This window comes from Arvicanthis niloticus, chromosome 3, assembly GCF_011762505.2.
Source record: "Arvicanthis niloticus isolate mArvNil1 chromosome 3, mArvNil1.pat.X, whole genome shotgun sequence".
In the NCBI taxonomy this organism is placed as follows: domain Eukaryota; kingdom Metazoa; phylum Chordata; class Mammalia; order Rodentia; family Muridae; genus Arvicanthis; species Arvicanthis niloticus.
Window position 1 is genome coordinate 34,059,342 of NC_047660.1, and position 24,966 is coordinate 34,084,307.

At 38.4% G+C, this 24,966-nt stretch overlaps 1 protein-coding gene across 1 annotated transcript in view; it reads left to right on the top strand.

Annotated features, from left to right (window-relative positions):
- Positions 1-24,966, top strand: part of Diaph3 (diaphanous related formin 3) — a 475,947-nt gene that overhangs the window by 29,708 nt on the left and 421,273 nt on the right. Inside the window, exon 3 of the mRNA XM_076930674.1 lies at positions 21,723-21,899. Coding sequence (XP_076786789.1) covers positions 21,723-21,899 — 177 coding nt within the window. The remainder of the gene's footprint in view (positions 1-21,722; positions 21,900-24,966) is intronic.

The following is a 24,966-nucleotide window of genomic DNA, read 5'->3' on the forward strand; positions in this document are numbered from 1 at the left end:
TGTTTGTGAGAATTGAACACAGGCTAATCATGCTAACCACTGAGATGTATACTCAGCCTCCATAAATGAATGACTTCTTAAAGTCAGCAATAAAACCAGCTATAATTTTTATGTTTTATATTTGGATTTTATGAGAATGTACCATGCTGTAATAGCTTTATTGAGATACAATTTACATAGCATTCATTTTACCCACTAAAAGTTTATAATTAAGTAGTTTCTAGCATATTCCCCCAAATTGTCCACCACTACAATCTAGTTTAGAACATTTCCAAAATCTTCAGAAGAAAGCTCTTTACCTATAAATACTTACTGCTTATTTCCCTTCAATTCTCCAGTTCTGGCTAACCACCAGAACAATACTGTATGATTTACCTATTTTTGATACTTCAAATAATTGTAACAGTCTGTGATAATTTTTAACTAAAAAAGAATGACTTTGTTTTTCTAGGGTAATGTGTTCAAGGTTCATTCATAATATTTTATGAATCCAACATATTCAAGTTACAAAGCATAGTAGAACAAAAATCATATAAAATGGATTAAAGATAAAGAGATGGCTCAGCTGATAAATTGCCTGCTCTGTTAAGAATGAGGACCGACTTGGATCCCAGCCCCTCTATGAAAAGCTTCAAGTGATGGTGTGTGTTTGTCACCTCAGCAGAGACAGGCAGATACCTTTAAAACTCATTGATGACCTATTAAAGCCTAATTGGTGACCTCCAGGTTCAGTGATAGACTTTGTCTCAAAAATTAAGATGGAAAGCCTACATGAGGAACACACCTGAAGTTGATCTCACCTGAAGTTGATCTTCATGCACATGCGTGCACACTTACTCGTGCACATGCACACACACACACCCTAATGTTATAAGGGGGTTTTGTGTTTGCTGAGTCTATCCTCTCCTTGGATGTAGCCAACACCAGGCTGAGGTTTGGACTTGATGTATCCTTCCTTTCATTTAGATCATAATCTATATACTTTTGAGGTTTGTTCAGACTTTAGACACAGTGTGCTTTTGTTTCAGATGACATTCTTTCATTACATGGCCTTCCTTGCACACTCCAAAGCCACAGCCTTTACTTGAGTTTAGAAACCATCACGGAGTAGCATTAATAGGTCACTCTAAAGTACATCCTCGGTGTCTGCTGGGTTAAAGGTGGATTCCTCCCCAGTGAAAACTTGTTTCCTTCTTTTTTCCTTCCTGCTCCCATTCTTTGCTTCTGCTTCTTGTTTTATACTTGACTTTAGCAACATCAAAATATTTGGTAGCTAAGTGCATCTTTAATGTGGCACTATTTCCTGTTCTCATCAGTTTAAACTTCTGGAAGGTAGAGACAGTGAGACAATACATGTTTCATACTTTTCTAAAGCATCTGATATGTCTTTTACTGGGTAATTGTGTTTTTTGAGAGGGTCTGACTTGGTAGTCTGGACCTCACTGATCCTAAACTCAAAGCTATTTATCTGCCTCAGCCTCCTGCGGGCTGATGATATTACAGACAGAACCTCCACGTTCTGGCTCTGTAGCAAGCTTACAATTTTCTCTGATGTTGGCCCTGCCCCAGTTACTCTGACCATCTACCTGCTTGGTCTCCATTGATTGCCTTGATCCCACTTTCATCTCGGCTGTGCACATGGCTGTCTCCTGGATGGCTAGCTCATCTCTTCACCTGAGTACCTGACTGCAGCTTTTCCTTGGCACTTTTCTGATCTTGTGCTTTGTCTTCTCCTCTGCTAAGGCTGGGGTAGTGGTCTGGAGAAGGATGAACTGGCCGTTGTCTTTGAGGAGGAGAATGAGCATGACTGTTTTGAATAGGAGAAGAAAAGATCCCTTTTTTCCGTGTTGGCGACGGATACAGGGAAAGAGCAGTGCACTTGGAGGCAAGAGAGCCTTGTTGACAGTCAGAGCTTCCCTCCTGCCTTGCTTGCTCTGTGGCCTTGATAAGCTAAGCACTTGCTTGATCATTTATTTGTAAAGCGCAGCTTGTTATATCTTCACTTCTTTCTCTTGGGGTTCTGGTGGCTTCCATGTAGTCTGAAGCGCATTGAAGCGCTGCTCCCAGTTCTGTGCTTTGCTGTCCTTCTTGTCTCTCTTTATAATTGCCTCCTGGTGTGCAGACAGAAACACAGTGTGCCACATTTGCTGTGGGGCTGTACAGGGGAGGTGCATACATGATGGTTGAACTATGATAGGGGAATGGGTGTCCTGGGTATTTTGAGGGCTCTTTAAAGGGTGCGTGGCATGTTAGAGTTAAGGGAAGCATTGCTGCTGATGCTTTGATGCCATGCTGGCAGGATAGTTGTAATTAGATTTGGGCTTCTCCAAAGCATATATGCTCCATGTGTGCTTTAATGTAGAATTTCTTAATGTGAATAGCTGTTTTGGGACATAACAGGAGAAAAGTCAGAAGAATAGCATTTTTCTGTGGTCCTACATTAAAGCAACAGAAACAACACTGTCGCAGCACCAATGTTAGAAACCCTAGCCTTTGTCTGGGGAAATGGCTCAGGGGATAAAGGGCTTCCTGTGCAAGTGTTAAGATTGAGTGTAGATCACCAGCACCCTAAAAGCTGGGAGGGGGAGTTCATGTCATAACCTTGGGGTCAGGGATGCAAGTCAGGGGAAATGGGTGGAGACAGGGAAATCCTTGGGACTTCAAAAAAAAAAAAAAAAAAAAAAAGGTGGAGAAATAGAGGAAAACACTCAAGTCAACTGCTGGCCTGTGCACGGGTGGATGAACCTGTATAGATGCACATGTCACACCTCCTATGTACAAAGAAAATAAACTCAGTCCCTTTAGGTTGCTTTGTTAAAGATCAGCAAGGGTACTTCTCATTTCAAGGCTATTTTGTGAGTTATCAGAATTGAATTGTCAGGCAGCAGTCTTGTTATAGGAACAAAGGATTATTGCAGTGTTGGTTTCTCCTTAAGTAAACTTGAAGCAGTGTCCTTTAAAAACAGATGTGAACACCTTTCACATTTAAGAGAATAGGTCCCATAGCTAAAGTGATGAACCACTGCACCACTGTTTCCTTTGAAGACTTGGGCTTGTAAGGTTTTTCCTCAGAAGTAAAGGGGTAGGGAGGAGGGGGGGGAGGAGAGGAGGCGACGGGCATGGGAGGGTAAGGAGGAAGAGCTAGAAGTGGGCCTCATGCTGAATTGCCCAGATGGCCCTTCACTGAGTTCCTCTGGCGATAGGAAGTTTGCATTTGTTTCTCACAGTTGTTCTTAGTACTTCTACTGGACTCCTTAGTTCTCTCCTGCCACTGTATAAAGATACACGTTTAACAATTTTTCTGTTACCCATTTTTGGTTGTGGCAATGGTATTCAAATGTCTTTTTGACTAGGAATCATGGTAGGTTTTAAGGTTTGCTTTTCTGTTTCAGCCCACATAAACCTACAGGCTGATTCTCAAACCAAAGTTTTTATAACCAGTATATGATTTTTCTAATCGTAGTGAACTCTGATTTTTTCCCCCTCCATTTCTTTCTACTTTTCTTCACTCTGCTCCAATACTTAAAAAACAGACTGGTGATCTAGGTGGATTTGATGACCCACGAATAGCAGCTACAGCTAGAGAACAAACACTGGCCTGCAGTGATGCTGGAGGAAGTTACGGGCCTTCCCATTAGCGTCTGTTCTTGCTTGCCTGGGGTTTTCCTGTGGAGAGATAGGTTAGAATGAGAGCTATCACCAGTAGCGATGCCAGTTTGTGTAAGTAATTAGCTTTTGCGATTTGATATCTGTTTATAGGTATTGTCCAAGGAACAATTAAGTAAAAGTGCTTGGCAGACCAATGCAGATATAGAAGTCGGTTTGATAAGTACCTTGCATGTTTCAACTGTATGCATGATATATATGTAATATAATATTCTAGCTTTAAGGTTAAAGTCTGATTTTGAAAGTATTTATAATTATGAATATACTATAGTTATGATTTAAAAACTTTTGCACCCAAAAGGTTACCTCTATGCTCATTTGTGGCTACTGTTCTTCCTCTATCATAGGTCTTGACAAACACTTAGCACATATCCGAGCTACAGTTCAGGTTGAGAATTCACATAAGTAGACTCTCATGGTGTTGGACTGCGTCTGCCTCATTATTTTAACAATACTACAGAAGGCTTGGCTCTTCTACCTTTGTGGTTATTTTGTGAATAAAGTCACAGTGAGCATTTGCTTATTGTTCTTTTTTGTAGACAAATGTTTAGAAGAAGGGGATTCTGTGCTAAGTATATGTTTAACCTTAAAAGAACCTGGCAGTTTCCCCTGATGCCCGCTGGTGGGGACAGCATGTCTATGTGCTTATTTCTCACTGTTGTTTGCAGTATCTATTACTAAATAACAACTATTCATGGAATCCACTTCTTTTCCTTTAAGAGGATCATGCTAGTTTATCTTTCAAAGAATTTCTTTTTAAAACGTTGTTTTTGAGTTTAAAGACTCAATATTGCTTATGGTATTTTCTTATCTTTTTAAAGTAGGGTGTATTAATTCTTTTTTTAAAGCTGATATTGATAGTTTGTGTTCTCTAGTTTTTTGTCTTTCTTGTTTAGTCTGCTTGAAGTGTGTCAGTGTTACTGATTATTTCAAAGAACCAGTATTTTGACTAGTGACTATATTTGTTTACTTTTATACCTATATTTGGTTTTGGTTGCTCATATAGAAACCTCATTCTTTAAGCTTCTATTTGTGGAATGTGATAGTGTCTCTCGGCTGACTGACATCTTCATGTGCTGGTTAGTTTTGGTCAGGGTGATACATACTAGAGTGTGAAGAAGGAACTGCACCTGAGGAATTGCTTGTGTCAGACTTCCCTGTGGGCAAGTCTGTGGGGCAGTTTTCTTGATTAGTGATTCATGTGGGAGGGCCCAGGCCGTTGAGTGGTACCATTCCTGGGTAGGTGGTAGCTTGTTTCCTTATACAACCTTGGCCATGGGGAACTAGCAGGAAGAAGTTTTCCTCAGTTCCTGCCTTGGCTTCCCTCTATAATAGACTGCTATTGTTTTGTCAAATAAAGTCTTTCCTTCCCCAAGTTTCTTTCTCTTGGTTTTATCACAGTAACAGAAAAGATAACTAGATACTTTCTGGGTATAGTAGCCTGGGCTGACATTTGTGTTCTCTTAGGGTCTGTATGACATCTCTCCAGGATCTTCTGGCTTTTATAGTATCTGGTGAGAAGTCTGGTGTAATTCTGATAGGTCTGCCTTTATATGTTACTTGGCCTTTTCCGCTTACTGCTTTTAATATTCTTTCTTTGTTTTGTGCACTTGGTGTTTTGATTATTATGTGACAAGAGGTATTTCTTTTCTGGTCTAGTCTATTTGGTGTTCTGTAGGCTTCTTTTATGTTTATGGGCATCTCATTCTTTAGGTTGGGCCTTTCAGGTTGGGAATCTTCACTTTCATTTATACCTATTATCCTTAGGTTTGGTTTTCTCCTTGTGTCCTGGATTTCCTGGATGTTTTGTGTTAAGAACTTTTTGCAATTTGTGTCAATTTTTACATCTTGCAAATTTACTAGGTTTATCTATGTTACTTGATGTATTATTGGTTTTCTTTATCTATGTTACTTGATGTATTATTGGTTTTCTTTTTAAAGAACAGAGCTTTCTTGTCTTTGGGGAAACCAAATTTCCCAGTTTCATACTCATCTGACCTTTCTTTTTCATTTCTATTGTGTGTGTGTGTGTTTTGTCTTTGTGTCTTCAACTGTTATTTCTGCAGTTTCTTTTCTCCAGCCCCTACTCTGCTCTCCATGTGGTACCTTACTTAAATGATCACCTCTGAAGATTGCAACTGTCATTGATACCTCTGACCTTTCCTTCAGTAGAGACAGATGATGCGCTGGCCTAGTGGATACCTTCATATGGCTGTCCCATTTATTCTAGGGACTAATGCCCTTTCATAGAACCCTCCCTTACCTTGGCACTTATTTTTATTCTCACAGTCTCTTATGAGGGAGTGTTACCCTCCCAGTGTTTCCTTTTGATTATTTCTTGACTTTACATTCTTTCTGCCACTGTCCTCATTTTCACCTGTTTGGATGCTTTGACCACTTCTTTCTCCCCAGGAAGCTGTGGCTTGCACAGCAATCAGAGTTATCTATGTATATTGAATTGTGCATATAATACCCCAGTTGAGATTTCTTATTTGTGCCTGTTGTCTGTAGATTGTTCCTTAGCCTTTTCTATTGAAAATATTTTTTTCTATAGTAAATTCTGATCAGTTTTCCTTCCTTGACTCCTATTTAATCCTTCCTACCCTCCCCATCCATTCCACTCTATGCCACTGTTCTCTCAGAAAATAGATGAATAAGAAAACAAACCAGAATAAAATAAAGCAAACAGAAAAAACAGAAAAACAAAACAAAACAAAGCACAAGAGAAACACACACACACACACACATCTCTCATAAAAACACAGGAAACCATTATAAATAAGCAAAAGACAAATAATGTCTTTGAGTAGAAATGTCCAAAGAACGCATTGTGTAACAAAGGATCTCCCTAAGTACCGTTGTGCTCTTTGGTGCTGGAATCTATTGATTGGCATGGAGTCTGTCCTTAACTAGGGTTTGTATCCCCAGTGAGATAGAGAAACCTGATTTTTCCATTTCTGGCAATTGCCAATCGAAGGTAGCTTCTGAGTTAGAGATGGGAACTCATGTCCTCTTCTCATAGGCTTGGACTGTATCTGCCTTAGACCTGTGCTTGCTGCCACAGTCTGTAACTACATATTTCTGTCCTGTTTTGTCTTGAAGGCTCTGCTTGTTTGGTGTCCTCATTCTCACTGGCTGTTAGTCTCTCTGCCTCCTCTTCTACAGAGTTCCCTGAGCCCTGGGGGAGTGGTTTGTTGAAAATCTCCCATTTAGGACCGAGTGTTCCAAAGTCTGTCACTCTCTGGACTTTGTCATGTGGGTTTTTTGAAGTCCCCAGTGAATGGGGATAGGGTGAAAGAACAAGCCCCTGCAAGTGGTCTGTTATGTGACTGGAACAAATGTAATGGTAGACAGGAGAGAGAATGAAAATTTGCTACCTGATTCCCAGTCAGTGAGTCCACTAGGTTTTCAGGTAGGTACAGGTGACTGACACAAGGATGTGTGTGGGGCGGGGATGGAGGAAAGCTCAGTCCACAGAAACTTTTGGCTGAGTCCCTAGGGAATGAGGTTAAGGTCGGAGGGCAGGCCCCTGAATGAGGTCTGCTACAAGGCTGGGAATGAGACTGTTCCCTTTGCTTGTTAACATGACTTATAAGCCTTCTGGAGTAGGATCCTGTTTTGTAACTTGGTATAAAGCCCTCAGACAATATGTGGCTCTTCAAGTAATAGAATGGCTACTTAGGGAATACAGTAACTCGTTGTAAGCTTATGCTAGAGGCTTGGAGCTCTTCAGTGGAATTCATGTCCCCATCCTGCTGTGGCCTTCTGGCTTTTTGTGCTCCAAATCCATTTAAGATACAACTTTAAAGAACTAAAGAAAATTCATAACTAGGGAATTACAATTATTCCCCCTATATGAAATATACATTTAGTACTGTATAATCGTTAGCTTGTACTTAGGATGTACTAGCTATGTAAATGCTATTCACTTAAGTGTTTTAGTACTATTATTAACGTTTTAAATGATGGGGACAGAAAAGGCAAGAGAGTTCAAGCGACCTGTTCATAATCAAAGTGGTAGCCATGGAAATTCTGGTAGGCCTGTCCCAGAGAATATGTTCATGAGGAACCTTGTGCTGATGCTGGAGTAGTCTTTCTTTCCCTCCCCAGAGTGCTAAGTGTAAACTCAAGAAGTAGATCTTATTTTGTCTCTCAAGCCATGTCTATATAGGATGTGTTATGTTTAAAATTGTATCACAGCTGTTAACCTTAATCCAGAGAAAGTTTTTGTAATTGTGATGGCCTACTATATCTAAAGAGCTATATGATGAGAAATTAATTATTTCCACATTTCAGATAAAACTGAGAATCTGTATCCCAAAGGAATAATGATATTTGAGATATGCCGACAGGTAAAGAATGTGAGATTTGTTTTGGATGTAAGAAAAAGCAACGTGTCTAAGGATGTCTTTTCATAATTCTGGCAATCATGAAAAGCTCCCATGGAGACAAAGGTCTTGGAGCCGGCATGATTTTCCTTGGTTTGGGGTGGATTCTCATGAGTTCTTTGAGAAGTTCATCTCTTCTGGGCCCTTGCTTCTGACAGTTCTGTTGCCAGACCACTTTTGCAGATTCTGAGTATTTTCTATCTGATTTTTTTTTTCTCCAGAAACATTCCTAGAAAAGAGTAGCTTCATAGGGAGGGCTCAGTCTACCATGAGATATTCTAGGTATTCTGAGATATATGTGGAAGCAGATTTCATTTGTATGAAGGAAGAAAATTTAATTTAGTTTATTTGAATTTTTGCCTAGATTTTGTTAACTTTAATATATAAGAGCTCAACCTTAATAATTATTTTAATTTTACTGTCATAGTAGGATAGAAGTCTTTCTTTACTAAAACTTCATGTTACATTTTTACTAAATTTTAGTCTTTTCCTTTGTTAAAAGCAAGTGATAAAAGTGTTATTTTATTTTCATAGTTATTCTACCAAGCTGTATGTTACTCTTAGGTAAAGTAGAAATTACTAGTATGGGCTAGGGCAGCTCTGTATGTGTAGGACAATATATTGAAACAAGTTCTATATGATTTCAAGTGTTTACTTAGTCAGGTGGGCCTTTCAGAGCCCATTAATATGAGTTAATTATGACTTCCTGTACTTGGGTTTTCAGCAGGAGCTCGTAAGTGCTATCTTCGGATTTTTAAATATTTATGGACTGATTTAGAGAGCATCTCCTCAAATCAGAAGAAATGTGGGGATAAGATCAAGAGCTTTCAGATGTAACAAAGATGCAATGAGTGTGCGTACTTGTTTATTCATTTTTTGTCTACCTCTTTATTAAGCATTTATTGAGTGTCTACTACTCTTATAGAATATGAAAGTTTATAAGCATGTCTCTGCCTGGGAACGCTGGGGCAATAGATGGCCACTCAGGATTTGCAGTGTGGCGTGATAGTGGATGCTATTGTAGATAGGGAAGTAGCATCACTTTAGTGGAGGTAGCAAGGTCAACTTGATCTTGGAAAGACTGCAGAGAGGATGACTTTTCAGCTGAGTTTTGAAGGATAGGTTGCAATTTTGGCTGTGAATTTCTACCCAGTAATAAGTTTGCTTCTTAGGTATGAACAAAATGGATTGCTAGTGGAAGTATGTAAACTCAGTAGTTAGGAAGCAATTGTTGATATTGTTAGATAATATTTGTGTGTGAGTAATTCTGAACTATTTCACTCAAAGTGCAATATTTATTTACAGAGCTAATTTACATTTCATGTATAACCATTAATATTTGAGTTAGAATTCTGGGTTATTGAATTGATTTTTAGTGCTCTAGTGTGTCTCTTATGCCCAGTTTCCTTACAGCTGGTGTTAGTTTTGGGTTACTATACCAAGGTACTTGAAATTATGCACTTAGGAGGAAGTTCATTTTTGTCTCACAGTTTGAGAGATTTTCATGGTGGCTTGGCCTGTTGCTTTGGGCCTGTGACAGCACAGTGCCTATGGGAGCAGTGTATATAAGAGGGGGGCTTTGTGCTCCAGGGTAGCCAAGAGGCAAAGAGAAAAGAAGGGGTTCAAATGTACTTCTAGAGACCTAACTTCTGCTTCGGTCCTCTTTCCTTATGGCCCCACCTTTGCCATGATCAAAACCAAATCTTAAGACACATGGGTTTGGGAGACATTCAAAATACAAATTACTGGCTAGAGAGATGGCTCAGTGGTTAAGAGCATTGACTGCTTTTCCAGAGGTCATGAGTTCAGTTCTCAGCAACCACATGGTGGCTCACAACCATCTGAAATGGGATTCGATGCCCTCTTCTGGTGTGTCTGAAGATAGCAACAGTGTACTCATACATTAAAATGAATAAATAAATCTTAAAAAAAAGGAGAGAGATTTAAAAAAATATACAAATTACAATATTCCCTTGCATCATGCTTCTTTATACTTTTTTTTTCTTTTGTGGGTTTTTTTTTTTTTTTTTTTGTGTGTGTAGGAGGACTATGCTAGTAAATTATCAGTGTTGGGATTAGTATGGATTTTTTATTCAAAATGTAAAACTCAACAGTCACCCAGCACACTCCATGTGTGTTAAGTTTCAGGGTCATTTTATGAGTAGAATACCAATCCGTTCCTTCAGGATTTGTTACCTCTTTCAGTAAGCGCATATGCTAAAATATAGATTTAGATTAGTATACTTTCCATGAAATTGCAAGTTCTAGAATAGGAGGTATCTCCTGGAAAGACTACTATATGTGTCCCAGAAACTGGGAGCTGAAGATTAAATTGACATCAGTTAGGCATAGATAAATTCTAGATACAAAGAAGAGATGACATTGAGCGTGCATGTTTGGGAGACTGTGCTAGTCATTACATCTATATCTCATGTTGTAGGTGGAGAATGGTAAAGAGATTATTTGGTAAGGAAGAAAAGTTGGGGTCAAACTTGATATAAGAATCATGCTAAGACATTTGAACGTAATCTTTTGACTGATGGGGAAACATTGGGAAGGATGAGGGTACCGACTTGCTTTGTGTTTAGTAAGATAAAAATCAAGTGTGGGAATTGTTGGATAGACAGGCATAGAGAGAGAAACAGGGAACACTCAGACGCTGATCAGGAAGGAGACTGCATTAGTGATACAAAGGGCCTGTACTAGGGTGATGGCAGTCGGGGTAGACATACCTTGATAAGATTTAAACCACGGGGTCTTGTGATTCATTTTTGATTTTTATTACAATTCAAGACATACCATTAGTCAAGATAAGAAACAGGTCAGCTTTCAGCTTACACAAATCAACATCAGTCAGAAGTCACAATCAATTCCTATACTCAGTAAGAATCCCTTGCCCCTGTCTCTCCTCAGGCCTATTTATTTTTCTCAACTCCTCCACACTTCCCAGACCCTCCTACTTTGCCCTCTGGAACTCAGAAGTCATCTAATCCTTTGTTTCCTTCTTTCTCTAATTGGAGCCTAGAAGGTCTTTGATGGCTTTATTTTCCTGGTGGCTTCTTCCTTCAAAAGCTCCCAGCTCCTTTTGAGTAAGAGCCATCAGAGCTTGCAGCCTGTTGCACTCCTTGTTGGTCTCACACATAGGTCTTCCATCCCTCCCTCTGTTTCACTGATGGCCTCAGAACCTGAGTGACTTTCTTCCCTTTGACCATCGTTTTTTTTTTGTTAACATGCTGTGTCCACCTACCAGGCAGGGATCTTAACCTGGGGCCTGTGCATCACCAGGTAACTTAGGAAAGATTTTATGATATATTTAGAAAGGTTAAATCTTTATTTTTGTTAAACTTTAAGACAAATTTGTTTTTTTTTTTTTTTTCTGTATTGTGAAGATGGGGAAGAAATAGCATTTATTAGTGTACCAAACAGTCCAAAACACAAAGGCCAGTACCACAGAGTATTTCACCTATGACAGAAAAATTCAGATGTTTTTAAAACCACGTATAGTTATTAAATACTTCTAAATATGGCTTATAGTCAATATTTTTTAAAACTAGACTTGCCTTCAACTCTCATTTAGTTCTGTATGGCATATATATTAAAGCTTGTTAAATTTTTGCATGGCTCCGTTTTACTTAAGTTTTCCTTGTGTGTGTGTTTGTATAACTATATAAATTATATATATATGTATATATATAGTATATATATGTATATATAGTATAGCTACATAATATGTATATATCACATATTTATATCATTTAAAAGTATTTTGGAAAGATGTTTATACTAAACATGTATTGCTAGATAGTACATATCCTCCAAGTGTCGTGGCATAAATTAAAGTGATCTTAGGTTCTTGGGTCAGATATAAGAGACAGTGTAGCATAATGGTTCTGATTTTGCAGTCTTTTAAGCTAAAATGTTGGTTTAGACCACTCTGAAATCCTACAGTGTATATTTTTCCCCATCATCTCCATTTCTTGACAGAAAGGCTATTGCCAGTTGTTTGAAGACTTCAGTTCTTCCCTCTGTAGGGTTCTGCACAGACAGCTCCCACACAGAGCTACTGGGTGTAGAATGCTTGCTTATATGAGTCTTTTTTTTTTTTTTTTAAAAGACATTAAAGAAGTTTTATGAGCATAATTAAGGATGTTCCTCATTTGGCAAGTTTAAAAAATGTGAAAGTTAAATATGAATAAAATATTTAAGTTGATTAACTTTTTTAGAAGAGTGGCAGTAAATTTTCAAATGAGGCTTTGACTAACTTACAGAATTCATAAAATGAGGATTAACAGCTGGAAAGCCCTTTTGTGATTTTTGAGAATATTGAAGTTAGAGTACAGTAGTTGTTAAGATTGTGCCTAAGATATAGTAGGCTTATCCCACCTGAAAGGATCACTGAACATCTTTTCCTCTTAATATGGTATATATTTTTAAAAAATTTTATTTCATGTGTATTTGTGTTTGGCCTGCACGTAAGCTGTGTGAGGGAGTCAGAGACACTGGAACTTGAGTTACAAATACTTGTGAGCTGCTATGTGGATGCTGAGGTTCTTTGGAAGAGTAGTCAATGCTCTTCACTGCCCCTCTGAACCAGGCCCAATGTGATATATTTCTGTGGGGTGGGGGGATGTCACTAGCATTTAGCAAGGGTGTTTTAGTCACTGATCTAGTGCTATGAAGAGACACCATGACCAAGGCAACTCTTATAAAAGGAAGCATTTTATTCAGGGTGTTTACAGTTTTAGAGGCTTGATCCATTATCATTATGTCAGGGAGTATGGTGGTATGCAGGTGGGTATGGTGCTGAAGAAGAAGCTGAGAGAGAGAGGGGGAGGGGGAGAGGGAGAGACAGGGAGAAACAGGGAGACACACGGAGAGACAGAGACAGAGACACACAGAGACAGAGACACACAGAGACAGAGACACACAGAGACAGAGACACACAGAGAGAGACAGAGACACACAGAGAGAGACAGAGACACACACAGACAGAGATTTTGACAGACACTGGCTTTGGCCTGGAAAGGCTTTTGAAACCTTAAAGTCCATCCCTAGTGACATACTTGCTCCAATACCACACCTCCTAGTCCTCTTAATCTTTTCAAACAGCACTGCTCCCTGGTGACTAAGCCCATGGGGATCATATTTAATCAAACCACGCCAAAGGGCTATTGGGCAAGTAGGCACACTGCTTAGTTGTTAACCTTCTCTTTCATGATTCTTGTTTCAGCCTCACATGGTTCCCTAATATACCATGTTTGTAATGCCTCTTTTGGGCATGGACAACTTTCTTTGTTCCAGAAACCATCACTTCTTTCTATTATTTATTTATTTATTCATTTATTTATTTATTTATTTATTATTCATTTATTTATTTATTTATTTATTTTTTTGTCAAAACATTTTCCTCAAGTTGTGAAACTTATTTTTCATATGATTTTTATAAATTTAGGAATTCCTCATTTATAACTTTAGCAAGCCCGTCTGTTGGCATTAGTAGACCGCTGTCTGTCTAAATATGCAGGCTGAATATGTACCAGACACTGTGGTATTTGTCTTTTGGTATGGGACAAATAGTTCCCAAACTTAGTGGCCCACAACAGTGTTTTCTCAAATACTTTCAGTGGGTCAGGATTTCAGTAGTTACTTAGGTAAATGCTTGTAGCTCAGGGTCTCATGAAGCTGTAATGTACAGGTTTGCTAATGTAGAGCTATGCTGACCTTTAGGCTTGGCAGGGACTTCCAAGATGATCATCCATGGGCTGTGTAGATAGATACCTTTTTCTGTTGGTAAAATGAGTAGTGTCTTAGGGCTGTGTCACGTGGGCCTGTCTTTTGTGAGTTTTGGCAGGTGGCATATGCCAGAATGAGTGATCCAAGGAAGAAGCTGGTGCCATTAGTGACCTGTTCTGTAAGCCAGAATAGGTAATCTCCTCTTGCTCACACAAGTCAGAGGATCACTGTGTTTCAGAGAATTGGTACACAAAGACTTAGGTGATGATTGATCTGGTAGGGCCGTTAAATTCCAGTAGGAAAGAGAGAGTGTCAGTGGTTACCAAATCAATTAATTGAACAGAATTTTATAACTAATTTGAAAGGACATGAGAATATAGTGAGTCTTGAATGACAAGGGGGGGGTGGGCAGTGGGAGGTGGGGTGTGAAGAGGGCTGAGAACGCCTTGACTTGTGGCTGAAAGGAGTTCACAGTTTTGTTTCTGGTTAACAAGAATCTGTGACAGACACTGTTGTGAGTGCCTTGATTATGAGACCACAACAAGCCAGTGGCTGACAGGATTCAGCAGTTAGTGTCTGGGGTCATACTTTTAATCAGCAAGTTGCTGAGTTAGTAACGAAGCTGATTAACCCACACTTAAATATAAAATTGCATGAAAGTTAACAAAGTTTTGAATAATACATTTTATAGCTTAGGTGTGTATTTGGGTAAAATTGATTTTATAGTTAGAAGGAGCTTCTATTTGCTTATTTCTCCTGGATTACATGAAATCCTCAACTTTCTTTTTGGTTCTAGGAAAATGTGTCTCTAGCCATAGGTAAAACTACTAAAATTGTAAAATACCTGAACATTACACTGCCCTTTTAAATGAAAAAAAAAAAATGCTGTTGACATTTACAATGCTGTAACAATGGGAACTTTAAATAATGAGTTTTTACTATCAAAATGTTATAACCGAAAATCCAGATAGTTTTTTAGAACCCTTTTTGTTTAATTAATTTATTTAAGCTGTCATTACTGATTATCAGTGTGATTACTCAGCATGAGATAATACTCAGTAGGGTGCTCATTTAACATCCCCTGAAGATAAGTGATATTAATTTATAAAACTTAGTATACCCCAGACACAGGCAAAGCCTTGTTAATTAAGTGTGGTGTTCTCCCTCTAAATAGCAGTGTAATAGAATTCCCCAGTCTTGTCTGTGTTTAATCAATTCTTCAACCAATGTGAATTGCTTGTGTATTTTACCTGCCTAAGTTGAGTTTCTAGTTTGGCTTTTTGTGGGGAAAATTTCATATATATTATTTGTTTTTTTTTTTTATATAAAGATAAAGTACATAAGTTGTAAAAGGAACCATCTTCAGGTAAATTGGAAAATATAACAATAGTGAATTTGCTGTCAGTCTAAAGGCAATTTCTACAATGATTTTAAGTACAAAATATTTTTAAAGTTTAACTATGTGTTCTATTGTGCTTTGCTTCAAAGGCAAGTAATACATGCAATTCCATCAAAGATAAATTAGGAATGATTTGCCTGTTTTTATGTGAAATCACTCTAGCATCAGATTTTTTAAAAAATGAAACTTCTCAAGCACATGTAAAACAATTTGATAGTCAAGATCACTTGGATCTAGCTTTGTTATAGTGCTCAGATTTTATACTTAGAATTTACCTGGAGTGCTTAGTAGAGCATACTTGGGTATGCTTGCAAGCTCTACTTTAAGCTTTTGATAATCAAGAGTTAATCCTAGTATACAAAGAAGAAAATGCATTCTTGTATTGCTTTTAAAAATATACTCACTTATATATTTATATCTATTCATCTATATATACATTTATCTGTCTATCTGTCTATAATCTATCATCCATCCATCTCTATCATCTGTATCTATCTGTTGTCTGTCTGTCTATCTATCTATCTATCTATCTATCTATCTATCTATCATCTATCATCCATCCATCCATCTCCATCATCTGTATCTATCTGTGTGTTTGTGTGTCTGTCTGTCTGTCTCTCTCTCCCTCCCTCCCTCTTCTGTATCTATGTGTCTCTGTGTATCTATGTATCTACCTGTGTCTTACCTTCTATTACCTACTTATCTATTATCTATTTTTTCATGTTATATCTCTCTGTGTGTAGGTAGATTAACTGTATATTGAGGTCAGAGGACAACTTGTGGGAGTTGGTTCTCACCTTCACCAGGTGTAGGACCTGGGAATTGAATGGAATTCTTCAGGTTTGGGAGCAAGTACCCTTCATCCACTCAGCATTCCTCCAGTCCTGGATCTTCTCACCTATTGTCTTTCGTCTTTCTAATTAAGAAGAAAAGGTATTACATTAGGAGCATGAGATGCTGATCCTTTTGTATCTCCAATTACTATCTGACTTTGTGGATTTACAATCTAGAAGAGGTTGTGTTCATTTTCCTCATTTTACCATTGGCTAGCTCTAAGATGGTGAGGTGAAAGTTTGCTTTTCCACATCAGACCTTTCCTTAGATGTGTGATTTTATTTATTTATTTATTTATGTAATTTTTTGTTTATTGACACAAATATAGTTTTATTACTACAATATTTGGTCAAGTTTCTTTGTGCTGGTCTATAGATAAGCTAACTACTATGGAATTTGTTTTGCTTATCTTCTGTTTAGACATGTGTTTTCTTCACTTTACAGACTAAGTGAATATTATCTATCCTATTCTGCCTTTCATGCTTGTACCCTCATACCTGACATGCAGAGGGGTCACTAAATGCTCACCCCTGTGAGATTTATTACTTTTTAAACAATCTTTTTATCGATTCTTTGTGAATTTTACATCATGGGCTTCATTTCCATTCATTTTCCCATCACTCTGTATCAGCCTTCTGCCCTTGTAAATCCCTTCTCCCAAAACAAAAGAAAACAAAATCTAAACCAAAATCAAACCAAAATTTTGCTGTGGAAGCTGTGGTGTGACATGGTGTGTCACGCAGTAGGTACCCCTTTGCCGAAACTGCTTTACTTGCAGATGTTCATTGCAGTGAGTCACTGGTCTGGTTAGAGGCCTCTGGCTTCTGCTACACTGTTAGTACTGGATTCTTACCAGGACTCCTTTTTCAGAAATCCTGTAGTTGTCCTGTGTCAGGGAGATTCTGCAGTTTTGGTTCTGCAGGACTGGCCCCTTCACATGCTCCATAGATGGAGTGGATTTTGGGGTGGGCCAACTCAAAGCCCTGGATCTGGGTCTGGATGGTAGCTGAGTTGGTCAGCCTGCCAGCTCTCCTGGAACTGTGCTACTGGGGCCAGCTCTTTAGCACTGCCCTGGTGAGAGATGGAGTCAGCTAGCTCTCTTGCACACCCTCATGAGGATGCTGGCTCTCCCATGGCCAAGCCAGCAGAACCATCTCTAGTATGCTGCTCAGGCCAGATACAGACCTCGGCAGATGAGGGGCTGCCGCCAGTTATGCCACCCTACCCAGGTCAGCTCTGTTTAGCAGCCCTCCGACATTAACATGGCTCCAGGTATTAGCCCAGACCAGGGGCTTCTTCATGGCTCATAGTGGTAACATGGGCCAGAGGCATGGGTGTCTTCCACCTCACCCTCACCTTATGGCAGCACACCAGTGATGGCAGTGATGGTGGGGAGAGAGGGCGTCTAAGTTTCAGTACATTTATGGATTTTTATTTTTAAAAGTACCAACTTTTGTTAAAAACAAACATTTTGTGAACTCTTGTGTCACGAGTGGAGCCGTAGGCTGTGCATTTCCCATCGTCTTGTGAATGCTTCGGTTCAGTTACCTTTCCCCACTTATTGGCATGTTTACATTTGTAATATTGATGCTGCATCAGTGATGCTGTGTTTAACGTCACTTCAGGATAAGTGTCACAGTTCATTACACTTCGTGTTTGATAAGAGGTGAGATCGTTTTTATACTCGGGCATTGATGCTACAAGTACAGAGGTTAGAGTGCTGCAGCAGTGACTGACAGGAGGTTAAACAATCCTTGGCTTACAGAAATTATTTTGGTATCTCCTGCCTGTTTTCAAAGAACAATTAAGACACAGAGTACAAATACACCCAGGGATTATAGCTTCTGGACACATGTTCTATTTCTTGCTTCTTTTATAATAGATAATATTTATTTGGTGAGTTAGATGCCAGGGGTTTACATACATGCATTCTCCTTACTGGCATTCTCCTTACATACATGGTTCTCCTTGCTCCATATCTGTATGGCAAGGTAATTTGTAATTACCAGCTTTCCACCTCTTGAGTGTCCTAGCACCAGCTGATACATTGTCTATTGTGTTCTTTTTTTTTTTTTTTTTTTTTAAATCTTTTTGTGGATCTGGAATTCTCACCATTGCCTTTTAGATTGAAAAGCTTAATAGTTTTTGTATTATCTGTAGGTCTTCTGGAGCCAGTTTCTCTCAGCTTTTGTCTTCATTGTCTTTATTTTGCTTCTACTTATGAAAGAAATTTTTATAGAGCATTTTGGTACGGTAGAACTTTTCCTTCATAAGTCAAAAAGTGTCATTTCGTTTCTCCTCAGAAGAGAAAGGTCTCTTCTTCCAGGGATTGGAGTACAAGCCCATCTGTTGAGAACAGGGCTCGCCTGGACCTTGTTTCTTTAGTTTGAATCCAGCTCTTCTGTGGCTTCACATGATTTGTATACTTGGGATCTGAATGACACTGAAAATCTGACAAACTACTTTTATTTATTTATTTATTTATTTTTTAGTGTTTGTTTGTATGTGTGAGTGTGTATATATGTGAGTATTCTGGCTGCATATGAAGAGTGTGTGTGTGTGTGTGTGTGTGTGTGTGGTGTGCAGACCCATGTCAGCCAGAGAAGGATATTGCATGCCTTGTGTTACCAATGTCTGCCTCTGTGTCTATGGTCTATGCATCTATGTTTCTATCATCTATCGATATCTAATTTTTAATAGATATCTAATTAGGATCTGGGTATCAGATCCTCTGATGTTAGAATTACAGGTGGTCGTGAGTAACTGACATGGATGCTGGCAACTAAACGTGGTCCTCTGCGAGAGCTGTGTGCTCTTTTTACCTCCTAGGCATTTCGAGGCTTTTCTTCTTTGGTTTGGTTCTTTTACTGAACCTAGAGTCATGGTGAGGGCCATCAAGCCCTAATGATCTCTTGTCCCCACTTACCCAAAACCTCGAGTACCTGGCGCTGCAGGCATTCCTAAAACAACACCTGGCTTCCCATGTGGGTTCTGGGGATTTGAACTCAGACCTCGCTTTGCAGCAGATGCCCAGCCATGGTGTCAAGTTTTACTTAGCCACTGAACTAGTGAGTGTCCGATCTCTGGGATAGCTCTCTGTTTTAAATCTGATGTCTGCTTTTAGGGTTAATGCTGAGTTGTCTTCTGTTAACTATTTCAAGTTTGCTCTCTGCTTCTTCCGGAAACTGACCTGGCCTGCTGCTCTTCACCTTCTGAGAGAGGCTGTCAGGATTTCTTCAAGGTGTGGGCTGTATTGTGGACATTTCACTCAGGTTCTTTTCTGCTCTAGATCATAGGAGAACCGCTTGCAGTTGCTGAGAGCCTTCCGTGCCTGAGGAAGGATATCCTTCAGCTCTTCCTGGTACTAACCTTCAACATACTGCACATGTGGCCAAGAAAGAATTGAAGGGAAGAGTTGGTAGCAGATTTGTTTTATGTCTAGGTTTTTGAGAGAACTTACGGGTTTTCTAATCACTGAGCCAGCAACCATGCACTACAGTAGCTCATTGGACACTCACTGCTGTTCATCCCTGACCAGTGGTGGAGCAGAGTAAGGGCACCTTTGTAAACTAAAACTAACAGTCATGAAGAAAGGACTTCTGTTACCTTTTGGCATTTCATTCTTTGTGCCCTCACTGTCTGTTTTTCTCTAAAGGAATTTCTTTCAAACCTTATTTCATTTAATTAATAGTATATTTGGCTTGAATTATATGCCATCATGTAAGGCTGAAAAAGAACACGGCTTGTCCTTACAGACATACATAGACTGTTGAACTCCATTCTCAGAGGCTGGGAGACAGATAAAAAATTTTCCCTAGTTTTGAGAAATATTTTAATTCAACTTTGAAGTACTGGTGAAATGAAATAAATTTAAGGCTATCACCTGGAACTTGCTGAGGTTAGATATATGCTCTTTTATTACTTATAATAATACTTGATACGATGAAAACACTGTATTATTATTGAGGGCACATGGACAGGAAAAAAAGTTTGTACATGCCCAGTTCATATATAATGTCCCTATTCCCCCTGTTTCTTTGCCTCCTTTCCCCTCCCAGTGACTCTTCTTTTCCTTTCCTGTGTCTTCGGCTTTTAGATGAATTAAAAACACAGCAACTATCATTTTGCAACTTTTGTGACTTGTTTGTTAGGATGCGAGCAATGCTATGTTGTGACTGGTCCTAGAAGTCTAGCTTATGATAAATGGACTGTGTGTAAGTACAGTGCATAATATTTTCCCTAGACATCATCTTCATAGATAATTCATAGGCCCACATTTTGTATGTAAACATTTGTTTACATCGTTAGTTGACCTATTTCTTTAGTGAATTAAATAATAACATAATTTAATGCTATTTTTAAAAATAAAGATTTCTAGGTATTAGATATCTTTAAGACTTCTACTAGGTCTTTTAATAGGGCTTTCTACAATAATAGAAATATTGTGAATGTGGATTTACAAGGGTTGTAGCCACTATATATGTCCCTTAAGCACGTAAATTTGTTTATGCAGCTAATGAAGTAAATATTTAACTCAGTAACCATATGTAGTTATTGCTACTGTACGGTGTAGTGTACTTCTATAATCAATACATTTTAAGCATGTTATTTTTGTATTTAAGTGGATGGGTCATTCTTGTTGGTCCTCTATTCATATTATAGTGAAAACAATAGGTTCATATTTATATAAATGATGAAAAATTTATGATTTTTATGATTATGCTTTCAATAAACGTATATTTGAAGTCTCCTTTAAGATTTTTGTCCTTTTTGAAAGTTTTATGTGCCTTGAAATAGGAATCTGGTTTTTTTCCCCCTGTGAGGAGAAACAATTTTGAATGAATAATTAGCTTTCTAGAATAATATTAATATGTTTCAAATAGCAGTTAGCTGTTTGATTTTGTTATGGAAGACAGCCTGTTATAACCAGTGTCTAGCTATATTAAGTAATATAACGCTCTGTAGATGTTCACAAAATTCAGGTTAGGCTGGCATGTGCAAAAAAAGATGTTATCAGGTATTCGATTGTCTACATAGCTACAGCAGCATTACAGTTAAAAGTTTAAATACTTAATTCATATCCTGTTGTGCATCTCCTTGTCCCCTACTAGGGGACAGTATGCTTGAGAGCACTGGTGAAGGGCAGGGGCAGGCTTGCAGGGCAAGAAGTAACAGTTGGTGCCATCACTACTAGCTGACTTGCTTTTGTGAAACTGTTCAGTTTGCTTATCTATAAAGCACAGGTCATCTGGCACCAGAGTCATGTAAAATTTTGTGATTTTTGTTTTTTAAGATCTGAACTTTATATCTATAAAATATAAACCTATTGTTTTCACTGTAACATGAATAAGGGACAAAAACCATTGGCTGAGTAGGTAAAGGCACTGGACAACAAGCTTGATGACCTGAGTGTGAGCCCTCCACCGTCATACAGAAATACAGGCTTCAAAATGTATAGATTATTGTGCACTACATATTGCAGAGGCCTGAGATCTTGTGAGGTTGTGTGATTTCCTGTCTGCCTTTACATGGGATTCCTGCTGGAACCTTCTCAACACTGATGGTCAATGTTGTTAAGTTTAAAGCTTCATTAGTGACAATATGATTGATTGGCCTTGTAGTTTTGCCCTGTTTTCAGAACTAGATAACAGTTGCTGAATGTGAAAATATTTACTTGTGTTTTATTTTATCTTTTTTCATAGCTGGACAAATTTGCCAGCATAAGAATTCCAGGGAGCAAGAAAGAGAGACCTCCTCTTCCCCACCTGAAGACTGTGTCTGGAAGCAGTGACTGCTCTACAGTGTCTTCAGAGACAATGGAAAACAATCCAAAGTTGCTGTCAGAGAGTGAAGTCTTGAAACTTTTTGAGAAGATGATGGTAAGAGGTTTGGTTCTGTTTTGATTCTCAGTTTTACTCAGTATATTAAAGAGTGATGTCTCAAAGGGCATCTTTCATATTGCATAGCTGTGCGGTCTGAGCTCATGTGCTTCTCAGGTAGTCACAGTATTGTCTTGTCATCGGGGCTCTGGGTTGTTTCTTACTGCTGTGTAATTCCATTTCCAGCCTCAGTATCCTCTTATTTATGGCACTGTGTCAGCTGTGCTTGTAGAACTGAACTTGTCCCTTTTCTTGGTGTCTTCGTCATTTGGTCTTTAGTTTTTCACTGTCAGATTCAGTGCCTGATTTTTAATCTAAATGAGCTGATTTGATCAGCAATCCATGTATGTTAAGAAAGTTCAAACCACTTCCTCCAAATGGATGCTAATTTTATATAAATAGATTTTTATCTATCAAGTTGCTACTTTCAAGTTCATATCTATTATGATTCAAAACAAATATTTGAAAAATTGCAGAAGCAATGCCAGAAGATAGTGTTTAATAATTCAGTTTTTTATGACTTCAGAGTAGGAAAAAACTACTTTAGTTTTTTGAGATACCTAATTAACTTCAAGAAAAATACAGCAAATTACAGTATTTTTGGGAAATTTGCAGAGAAAGTCAGTCTGGGCCAAGTGGTAATTGAGAACTGTATAAGGCAGAGGGAAGGGCAGTCTCTTGCTATGAAGGGAATAGCAGTAAGCAAAATTACAGAGCCAGTCTCTGAATAGTTCCTGGGACCAGTGAAGAGGTCTGAAAAGTTATATTGAAAAGGTAACTAACTTGGGGCCGATTAGGAAAGGATAAATCCTTCTGAGGTGCTGTGTGTATTTCCAAGTCGTGATTTATTCTGTATATGTCTGTCCATTTGTCTATAAGTTTTGGCAGCTTTATTCATTTTTTAAATGGAAGTTACTGCATTTGCTAATTAGTTAACGGTTTATTGTGTATGAAATTTGCATACTGTTAATAGCTCTTCTTAGTTGTTCAGGAGGAGTGTTGTGTTTGTACTTTACTGCCTTACTTTTTATTTATTACAAGTATTTGCTTTAGTGTTAACACCTAGAGTCTCAGAAAACCCTGGAAAGAAAATAAAAGCCCAGCTTGTTTTCATAGGATTTTTAATAAGTACTAGTGATTTTGATTATACTTTTAATGTTGTACAAACTCTAGACTTGGGAAGCAGATCTGTTGTTATATCAGTTAATGAAGTGTTACCTTTTTTTTTTTGCATACAATTTGGAATTTCTTCCCTATTGACACTATGAGCTGCTATAATCTTCACCAAGGACAAAGGAAAAGCTTTTTGCTAGCCTTTGCTACTAGTAATGAGGCTTGTATGAAGTGGCTCTCTTCAGTATCACCTTTGCTGACTTGCCATGGCAGAGGGCTCTTTCTTCTCATGCTCTGAACATGTACATTAATTACCTCTGAAACTTTGTAGTGGTATGATTTCGGCTCTTCTAACTACAGTAAAATTTTCTTAAATTATAATTGTGAGTACCATCCGAGTGGAGAAAGCAGCCCATTGCTGTTAATTAACATTATAGAGAACACATATGATCACATGCAGTTAGTGAGTTAGGACAAGCATCCAAGAAACAGTGAATGTAGGATATACTATTTTTTTGGGCCTGCTACCATTGCTATAAATTCAGGGAAGTATGTTCAGGTCAGTTGGATCTGGACAGTTTGAAGTAATTATAGATAATTGATGAGTAACTGGGCCAGATCACTTGTTTAATCTGAGGCAAGTCTGCTTGGTAATAGATCTTTTCAATCAAATGTATGTTTTCTTTAGCAGAAGTAGAATGGAAGCATTGCTTTGCTGGGACTGTTAAATATTAAAGGGACGAGTCATTGCTAAGTTCTTTTTCAAACATATAGAACAGATTCTTTCCTTCTTTCCAAATACTTGGTTATATTAGAAAACATCGAATACAAAACCTGCTCTTGTCTCTGAAGCTGTAGTCAGTGAGGAAGTATATCTTGCTTTTAAGTGTGAGTTAGAGATATTTTTCTGGGTACCATTGTCTGTGTGTTTACACTTAACTGTCAGTGTTTAGTCACAGGACTATCAAAGAAAGAGGGTCTGGAGAGATGGCTCCGCTGTTAAAGGCTAGGCTCACAACCAAAAATATAAGAGGGTCTTTCCAAAATGTAATTAGGGTCTAAAGCAGCAGGGAGAGCCAGCCTTGAAAAATTGACCCTCAAACAGCCTCGCAGAGGCATATTTATTGATTGGTACACAAATACTGTTTTTTGGGTAAAACAAGCTCCTCAATACAAAGCCCTCCATTTAATCTATATGTTTGGTGAAGGAAACCAGTGTGCTCCTGCCTCTTTAGTCTGCTTCAGTACTCTACGATGCCAGGCATTGTGGGTGTGCCAAGGCAGAGTTGGGCAAAGGCTGTAAAGCTCTAGAAGAGAACGACGCTGTAGAGAAACACTGAATGTTTTCTGCAAAGATTTTTTCCAGGTCAAAAACTTCTAGAAAACAACTACTCATCCTGATATCTACCCTAGAGACAGTAAAAAACAGCTATTTCCTCCTAGTATTTACTCTAGATAACAATGACTGCTAGAATTTCACTCTACTGGACTTGATCAATGCTATTCTAAAATATGGATTTGTATTTATTCTGTATTCTTTTTGAATATCAAATATGCGTACAGTGCCTAAAACGTGTACACACACACACACACACACACACACACACACACAAAATACTTACATTTATAACAACTATATAATGTTTATGTTATTCATTGAATTCAGTTTGTGTTGCTCATCTATTGGAATCGTGGTCAAGCTACTAAGGGCTTAAAAAATTCCCTTTTTTTTTTTTAGCAGTTAGTCATCAGTTGTCAAACAGCTCCTCACTTATAAATGGGCTTCATGGACCTCTCTGTCCTCCATCCTGGAATGGAATGGCTTGATCCTGTATAGCTCTTGTACAGGCAGCCACAACAACTGAGAGTTGAAGCATGCATTGCTCCTTTCATGTCTAGAAGACACTTGTCTAGATCCTCCCAGATTTCTGACTCAGGATTGTTCTGAGTCTTG